Below are 8,676 nucleotides of genomic sequence, written 5' to 3' on the forward strand. Positions count from 1 at the left end.
TAAGAGACAGTGTACATACAGAATCAAAAACAAGCTATGATGATACAACAACAGAAAATTAAAGTTATAACTGAGAGGAAACACAATCCAGACTAAAGCTGTCTGTAGGGGGCGCTAAAGCTTCAATAATGAAAGTCCATTTTGGCAAAAGATTCATGATTGCTGTGTAATAATTCATGAAAATCTTCATGTATAAAATTATTTGGAAAGTAATCGTTAATCTGTTCATCTTTAAAAGCAGGTTTCCTCAATCTGTAAAATGTCTCTTCTGTGTGACCCACTGAATTATTATAAAGCATATAATCAATAAACCTCATACAGTTATTCGACATCATTATGTTACATGAAGCTGGTCAAAATGTAAAGGCCGATGCACACATTAAAACCTAATAGATCAGAAAGGACTTTTCATTACAGAGCAGGAACAGATAAAACAATGTCAGCAAAACCTCCAGTGTTCCCCCTCATCAAACACGTTCCCCTTCAACACCTGCAAAAAATAAGAAATATCGTGTGTGAGCTTAACCATACAGTGTTAAAGCAGGATATACCCAGATGATAATGACACAGCATGAGAGCCATTACAGATCAAACTTAAACCTACAGTGAGATTCACCAGTGTTTATGTCGGCACCAGGATGCGTCCTGTCGAAAAGAAATCACAAAGGATTAAAACAATTTAGCAACATCATCACTACAAGGAAAGATTATCATGATTGTTATATATTTCTCAAATTAGACAAAAGTCCTTGATAGATTGGTGTAGATTGATTTAAAACTCAGGCGGCACAGCACAGGTCACTGATGATTAAATAAATAATATAAATGTGCTTATATGAAAGCTTTGTCAGTGTGTGTTAACGGGGAGGCTTCAGATATATTTCAGATATGTCAGGTAGAACAAAAGTTATCATTACTCTTATAATGTAAATTTTACCACTACTGGAATATGGGAATGACGTCACAAAAATGTAAAGCTTTCAAAATAAGCATATTATTATTATTTTGGTCATAGAAACAGCTGAAAACAAAAATAAAAAACAACGTGATCATGTGTATCTGTGCTATTTATTCGCCTATGTGACCATTTTTTTTATTTTTTGCTCAGTCATGTTTATATAGTCGGTTAAAATGAACTAAAATTCAGTTCATCAGATTGCAAATTTTGTGCTGAAAAAAGAATACGTCACTCTATACTGCACAAACCTTATATTCCCTTTATGTGTTTATTAAAGTACAGCAAAACAAATAATGTCTAAAATGCTCTGAGCTTTAAGGGCCACTCCACTGACCTGAGCATTTCTTCCTGTAGTAGATGAACCCAGCAGCTGAGAGCACGAGACCCAACACCAGACCTGAAGCCCCGATAGCGATCTTACTCTTATCAGGTTCAGACATGGAGGGATCTGTAAAGTTTAAGTTTTTGTTTTTATTACACAACCACAAACATTTAAAATACTCACATCCAGTGCCTTTGAGACCAGCTGTCTGAGATTTGACAGTATATCCAGTTTAATTAATACACTCTTCATGTCAGGGAGAAGATTATAAATACTTGTCATTTTAACACTGAATGCATAGTGAATAAATATCAGCATATGTGATCTTGCAATATATCACAGCAGACTCAGTAACGTTGATCTAAATGATCAGACTCACCCCACTTATAGCTCATGGGCTGTTTGAAGCTGGCGTGTTCCACCACACAGGAGATCTCCTCTCCAGATTCAGGCATGTACTCCAGATGTGAGTGGACCTGATAGTACCAGTCTCCATCAGCCATCTCCTCTGTGGACGTCACACCTCCCTTTACTACTTGTCCGTTTCTCAGCCAGGTGACTTTAATGAGCTTTGGGTAAAAGCTGTAAGCGCTGCACATCAACACAGCAGGATGGGTGCCGTCTGACTTCTTCACCAACTTCACCTTCACCTGAGGCTCAACTGAACAAATTACAAAAACATACAATAAAACACTTAATATATAATAATAATAATAAGTAGAAGAAAATAAAGATGAAACACACACACACACATTATAAGACTAGTGTGTGTGATTAAATTAGTAATAAATAATGTGGTTATTAAATACTGAACAATCTGATAAGATATTTATGAAATTGTATATTTTATATTCAGAATAGTTTTGTGTTATAAAATTGTCTCACTCACCCGTTTCACCAAAGATGAGATCTTGTTTAATCTTTGCGTTCGGTTTACACACAGTTTCCGCCTGGGCTTTCCGTGATGCCAGGTCTGCAGTGTCTTTGTTCCATTCCGCTGCTTGTCTGACGCCTTCCTCAGTGTATCCTATATACTTCCCCAGAGTGCTGTTAAACTGCACGTCCATAAGCTTGTTATAAATGTGTTCCTCTATGAACTCCATGTCATGTAGATCCTCAGAGCTGTACCTGCACTGGAATTCCATCCAGTAAAACTGTCCATCTAAACAGAATGTTGGAGATCATTTACAGCACAACCAATCTGCTCTTACACAGCCTATAAGCGCTCACGACGAGTGAACTTGAAACCTGGCATGACTTTAGTTTTAAACCCATTAGAGTTCTTAGTGTAAACTTTACAGTAAAGCCTGTTCACACTCTACTCACCCACTGTACTGTAAACTCCCAGCAGGACGAGGAGAAGAAGGTTCACGAGTTTCCCCATCGTGTCTCACACACACACAGTGTTCACTCAGTGAGGAGAGTGTGTGAAGATGCTTTACTCAAACACACACTTCTGATCACACACACCAATTCTGTACTACACACACACACACACAGTCACATGTTGCCAGGCAGAATTCAAACCAATACTGTTTATCTGTCCATACAGTCAGTACAGTCTAACATTACTGTCACAATTTAATTACATTATAGGAGAGAAGAGTTACTGAACTTATTTTAGTTTATTATTTTCCAATAAGAGCACATCTCTAAGTACTTCCTTTACACTACACTAATGTGAAGTAAAACAAAAATGTGTAGATCTGCTTATGCTCTGATGGTAGATTATTAACAGCATAGTATTTTATAACAAATCTGTTTTTAACAGCATTACTAATGAATGTAAAAAAAATGAATAAGAAAACCAAGATGAGACCTGCAAGACTTTTTTTCTTCAAACAGCTGGAAGACTAGATTGACTACATTGACTCTGCTACAACAACAACAGCAGAATCCCTGCATTTGTATAGTTTTATGCAGAACACTGATAACTGCCCTATATTTATCATCTGGTGTGATTATAATGCACTTTATTGCTGTTGTTGTTAAGACCATTAATTTAAATAAAATCAGAGCTGTGTGTTCTTCTTTGAGTAAGTTAGGGCTTTTGGTAGATTTCTCTTTTGCAGGTATTGATGAAGTAATATAATGCTTGAAATTCTTTTGGAAGACTGGACCTTCAGATCAAAAAATTAGGTGCTACAATGTCTTAGTGGTTAGCACTGTCCAGGGACCGGGTTTGATTCCCACCTCAGGGTCTGTGTGCATGGAGTTTACATGTTCTCCCCGTGCTTGGCGGGTGTTCTCCGAAACTCCCAAATTGCCCATCGTGTGTGCATGAGTGTGTGAATGTGTATGTATGTGCCTTGCGATGGATTGGCACCCTGTCCAGGTTGTACACCACCTTGTGCCCTAAGTCTCTTGGGGTAGGTTCCTGGGCCCTTATATACAGGGTTGTATACTGCAACCCTGTATACAGGATAAAGCGGTATAGATAATGAGTGATTAAGAGACCTGACAAGTAAGAACACAACCAGCACATACAGTGGCCTCCAATCTAAATGCTTAAGTCACATTTACAAAAATGGATTTCACTGCATTAAAAACCATCAAATCAACTGTTGTTTACTGTAAAAATAATAAATGAGCAGATTGTTAATACATGGTTGGTGTGAATTAGCTAAAAGTTTGGTTGAAACTTAGAAGAAATCTTTCCTCGCAACCATTAAAGAACTTGATTCTAGGCCCATAAGTTCTCCTGAAAAAGAATGGTAACCTATTTTATTAAAACTCTGTACTGTAATACACTACTGGGTGTCTAAGTAGTTTTTGTCTAATTTTATGGACAACATGTCTTGTTGTTATTCTTTCAGCTGCTCTCGTTGAGGGGTCGCCACAGCAGACACGCAACAACTTGGCACAGGTTTTTACGCTGGATATCCTTACTGACGCAACCCTCCCATTTTATCCAGGTTTGGGACGGGTACTCCATCCAGTGGTTGGGGTTTGGGCGCTGACTGGGAATCGAACCCGGGCCTTCCACATGGCAGGCGAAACACCTACCACTGAGCTTACCTAAAATAGTTTAACATCCTTGGGGACTATATATCTATTATTTGCATACATTTTAATCATAAAAAATTGAAAGCGAATGTTTTCCCTGAAAGGTTCACTTGTGGTATCTTTAAAATAATTGACACTTGGTTCAGCAGGTTGTTTTACTAATGCAGTGTAATTAATACATTTGAATGTGTGGCATAAATGTCGAAATATGTTTAGGAGCCTCTGTACAAATAGAAATTAATTATAAAAACAGAAACTGTAAAATAATCATTTAATCTAATAAACTAATCATCATTACAACAAATTTCAAACCATGTCATACCACACTGCTGCATCACTGCAGTGGTTTAGCTACCTGTGTTAGGAAAAAGGATAGACTCCTTACATCACATCATTTGACAGACACCCTTATTTAGATCGACTTATGTTTTTATAGTTTTATGTAGTTTATATAGTTATAAGTTATACAGATGAGGGCCTTGCCCCAGGGCCCAACAGCAGCAACTTGACAGTGGTGAGGTTTAAACCAAATAAATACAAATGCCTTAAACCCTAAGGTACCCCTGCCCCTACTTTAACCATTTAAAGGTTTCATGAAAACAGTTTTTTTTTTTATTCATGAAAAACTTTATTTTATATTACACTATAAAATATCACTACAGACTGACATTATGTTTATTTCAGATCCTGATTACAAAAATATATTCATGTAAACTAACAATAATAAAATGTTAAATAACTTCTGTTTCTGTAATCATATATTCATAGTGAGTAAGTTTAATAAGATTGTTCTTTGCATTAAAAATATAAACTTAAGCCAAGTCTATGAGTATTACACTTTGGATTATTTTAACCAGAATAAAAGCCTGAAAGCACTGAGAGTGTGTTTTTGTTCAGTATGTAAATTTTATTCACTCCGATCTCAAAAGCACATAATGCTTTTGCTTTATAAACAGAATTGTACATTAAATCAAGAAAAAATTTAATCTTTACAAAGACAGAATAAAAAAATTAGCATGTCAGTAAGTGGCTGGAGAAAACTTGATATAAGACGTCTTCAAAGGAACCTAAAAGTAAATATCTAAAATACATCGCTTGTAACTTTTTTACCTGAAAGGAGAAATAAAGAGTCTTTAGGAACATTATATATCACTTCATATAATCATAATATTTAGTAAGTAATTAAAGTGAATTCAGTAAGTTTACCTGAAGCGTCAGTTACACTGGTTTCCTTTGACGAGGAAGAAAGTTCCAGTAGCGACTCCGAGCAGTCCTACAGCCAGACCCACTCCACAGAACACAGCCGGACCCACACTGGGAAGCTCAACATCCACCTCTACACACACACACACACACACACACACACAGTGTTACAGTATATTTCTGTTTACATGCCTTCATTTGGTTAGTATTTTTGCCAGGTTTCTCTAAAGACAGCAGTAATTAAACCCTCTGTCTCACCCCATGTCTTGGTGTCAGACGGCTGCAGGGACTTGTGCTCCACTGTGCAGGTGTAAACGTCTCCTTCCTTTGGAGTGAAGGTCAGGTGGGAGAACTGGTTGAAAGTGTGGTCTTCATTCGGGTAGTACTGACTGAGTGAAGATTTATCAGTCACATCTTCCCCATTTTTGGTCCAGCGCACTCGGACAGGTGGGGGGAAGAAACGCATTGAGTGACAGATGAGTGTGTTCTGTGTCCCCACATTCACATCATCCCGGGGATAGATGGAGTTTTGTGGAACATCTGTGGGCAAATATAAAACACATATGGCACTGTTATTCTAAAGAAATGAGATCAATTGCAATTTCTTTAATCTCTATAATTTCCTCTATTACTAGTAAAATTCATAACCTTGGACTAAGGAATGGCTTTTTTAAAAAAAGAAAAAAGACGTATTTCAAAAATTAGAAAGATCAGAAGTTCTTTAAAATTATTTCAGCCCTGTCTATACGGTGTTCCATCCATTCATCCATTTAGGACCTGCTGTAGTCCAACTAGGAACTGTGGAGGCCCATGGTTAACATTGTATTTATTTCCATTTTTACAATCACATTAGGACCTCCACAGACCGTTTGGTCTGCACATACAAGATTGCCACAGGATTTACACCAGATGCCCTTCCTGATGCAACCCTCCTATTTTATCCTAGCTTGGGTTTAATGTTGTCTGAGGTTTGGGCTCTGGCTGGAAATCAAACCAGGGCCTTTCACATGGCAGGGAAACACCTACAGTACCACTGATCCACCAGAGTGTCCATTGTTCAGCAAATTGTAGCTGGTGGTAAAATAAGAGCTACAGGCAGGAGGTTTTCAGAGTGTCAGCAGGGGGCGCTAATTACTAAGGAGAGTCATGAAATCGTCCTTACAGGGAGAAGCGAGTGAGGAAACTTAAGAGGAAAAAAAATAATAATAACTTAGCGGTTGTATGTTGGGTCACGATAAATGTTCAATGTGAATAAAAGACAAGTTTAAGTGAAACTCCTGATATCAGACATCTAGAATTATACCGCTCGTTTTTCAGTCACAAGATATTACAGAAGTATATATAATTATTAACCAGCACACAGCGCTGACCGGAGCTATGTACTACATTTCCCATCAGCCCCCGGTGTTCAGTGTTAAAGGCGGTCTATGACCTACACAGGTAAGGACATAATCATACACGATATACGTAGAGTTAAAATATTAATACTATAGGGTGATGTAAATGTAAATATAATGATGATCCTGGAACCAGTTCCCTGAGGGATGTACACACACACACACACACACACAGCGGCACGCGCGCGCACACCGCCTTTATTTCACTCTATAATTTCCAGTCAGTCAAACATAAAGTCACAATTAAATATATTTAGAGTTACATGTAAAATTCCTCCCTCTGTAAACTCACACACTCACCTTTAGGTTCTTCTAGGTCCTTATATACTTTTTTCACCACTCCCAAGTTGTTTTTGCAGGTGTCCTGTTGTCCCAGACTTTGCTCGTACGTTCCTTCCTGAACCCCGGCCGAATCCCCGAACGGCGGGAGCATCATTACTATCTGCTGCTTTACAAAGTCTGCGTGATAAACCTCCTCTTGTTCAACTTCCATCATATACTCCTTATCCGTGTCTGAGCATGCAGTCATAGCTATATTATTGTGTTTAGCTGTAAACAAACACACACACAAACACACACACACACATACACACAAATATGTTACTTCAAATTCCTGTTATTTAAATTGGTTTTATTAAGAAAAACATTTAAAGTCTGACAAACTAAACTTTACTTCATCTCAATTAAACAGAGCTGCATATTATAACCCTCCCCAATAAAATAAAACATATATCATACTGTTCCACATGCAAACTCTATAAACTGTAATTTTATAATTTTATAAATAAATAAAGTGTATGAGACTTACACTCTGCCTCTGTATCCGTCACACACATTAGTGTGAAAAAGAGCAAAAACAACTTCATCCTGAAGTGTGTGTGAGTAACTGAGCAGCTCTGATGAATCCTCCTGTCACTGACTTCACACACACACACACACCGTAATAGAGACAGAGAGAGAGGTACAGAATAAATCCTCCAATCAGATCGTCTCTCTCTCTGTGAGTCAGCTGTGTCTGGCAGAGTCTCACCTCAGTTTCACAATTCATCATACTTCACTTTCTTATGTCACCTCACACCTCCAGGGTCCGGGTTCGTTCTCTGTATGTGTGGAGTTTGTATGGCTGGTTGGGTTCCTCCAGGTTCTCCAGTTTCCCTCCACAGTCCAAGGACATGCAGGGTGGGCTGACTGGCATTCTCAAATTGCTCATTGTGTGTGTGTGTGTGTGTGTGTGTGTGTGTGTGTGTGTGTGTGTGTCTGTGTGAGAGAGAGAGAGAGAGAGAGAACCCACTACAGTTTATCTATACAGCTTATCGTCCAAACCGTTCCACGGACGATGCAATCTCTCATCTCCTCCATACATCTCTCACTCACCTGGACACTCGGAGGGGGAATTATGTGAAAATGCTCTTCATCGACTACAGTTCTGCATTCAATACCATAATTCCCTCCACACTTACTACCAAGCTGGAGCACCTGGGACTCAGCTCATCAATGTGTCAGTGGATCTCCAATTTTCTGACTGGCAGACCACAGGCAGTAAGGATGGGCGGACATGTCTCAGCCTCCCTCACTCTCAGCACTGGAGCCCCCCAGGGTTGTGTTCTGAGCCCCCTGCTGTACTCTCTGTACACCCACGACTGCGTGGCCACTACCAGCTCCACCACCATCATCAAGTTTGCTGACGACACTGTTGTGGTGGGCCTGATCACGAACAACGATGAGACGGCCTACCTGGAGGAGGTTGGAAATCTGGAGAACTGGTGCCAGAGAAACAATCTCCTCCTGAA

At 38.9% G+C, this 8,676-nt stretch overlaps 2 protein-coding genes across 2 annotated transcripts; both read right to left on the minus strand.

Moving 5' to 3' along the window:
- Nucleotides 1-279: 279 nt before the first annotated feature.
- Nucleotides 280-2,664, minus strand: LOC128530625 (H-2 class II histocompatibility antigen, E-S beta chain-like). Its single transcript, XM_053504673.1, has 6 exons — nucleotides 2,607-2,664; nucleotides 2,170-2,442; nucleotides 1,660-1,941; nucleotides 1,293-1,406; nucleotides 605-645; nucleotides 280-490 (listed from the first exon to the last, which is right to left on the minus strand). The coding sequence occupies exons 1-5, from the start codon at nucleotides 2,662-2,664 to the stop codon at nucleotides 623-625; spliced, it is 750 nt and encodes a 249-aa protein (XP_053360648.1). The 3' UTR covers nucleotides 280-490; nucleotides 605-622.
- A 2,801-nt stretch (nucleotides 2,665-5,465) lies between these two features.
- On the minus strand, nucleotides 5,466-7,800 carry LOC128530193 (H-2 class II histocompatibility antigen, A-U alpha chain-like). Its single transcript, XM_053503962.1, has 4 exons — nucleotides 7,695-7,800; nucleotides 7,187-7,435; nucleotides 5,748-6,029; nucleotides 5,466-5,622 (listed from the first exon to the last, which is right to left on the minus strand). The coding sequence occupies exons 1-4, from the start codon at nucleotides 7,750-7,752 to the stop codon at nucleotides 5,501-5,503; spliced, it is 711 nt and encodes a 236-aa protein (XP_053359937.1). The 5' UTR covers nucleotides 7,753-7,800; the 3' UTR covers nucleotides 5,466-5,500.
- Between the last annotated feature and the right edge of the window lie 876 nt (nucleotides 7,801-8,676).

The sequence above is a fragment of the Clarias gariepinus genome, chromosome 9, assembly GCF_024256425.1.
Source record: "Clarias gariepinus isolate MV-2021 ecotype Netherlands chromosome 9, CGAR_prim_01v2, whole genome shotgun sequence".
Classification (NCBI taxonomy): domain Eukaryota; kingdom Metazoa; phylum Chordata; class Actinopteri; order Siluriformes; family Clariidae; genus Clarias; species Clarias gariepinus.

Coding starts and splice junctions, on each gene's coding strand:
- LOC128530625 (XM_053504673.1), bottom strand. CDS start 2,664: ATGGGGAAACTCGTGAACCTTCTTCTCCTCGTCCTGCTGGGAGTTTAC. Junction 1,942..2,169: donor TCTCATCTTTGGTGAAACGG/GTGAGTGAGACA, acceptor TAATTTGTTCAG/TTGAGCCTCAGGTGAAGGTG. Junction 1,407..1,659: donor GCCCATGAGCTATAAGTGGG/GTGAGTCTGATC, acceptor TAAACTTTACAG/ATCCCTCCATGTCTGAACCT.
- LOC128530193 (XM_053503962.1), bottom strand. CDS start 7,752: ATGAAGTTGTTTTTGCTCTTTTTCACACTAATGTGTGTGACGGATACA. Junction 7,436..7,694: donor GACGGATACAGAGGCAGAGT/GTAAGTCTCATA, acceptor GTTTGTTTACAG/CTAAACACAATAATATAGCT. Junction 5,623..5,747: donor GTCTGACACCAAGACATGGG/GTGAGACAGAGG, acceptor GTGTGTGTGTAG/AGGTGGATGTTGAGCTTCCC.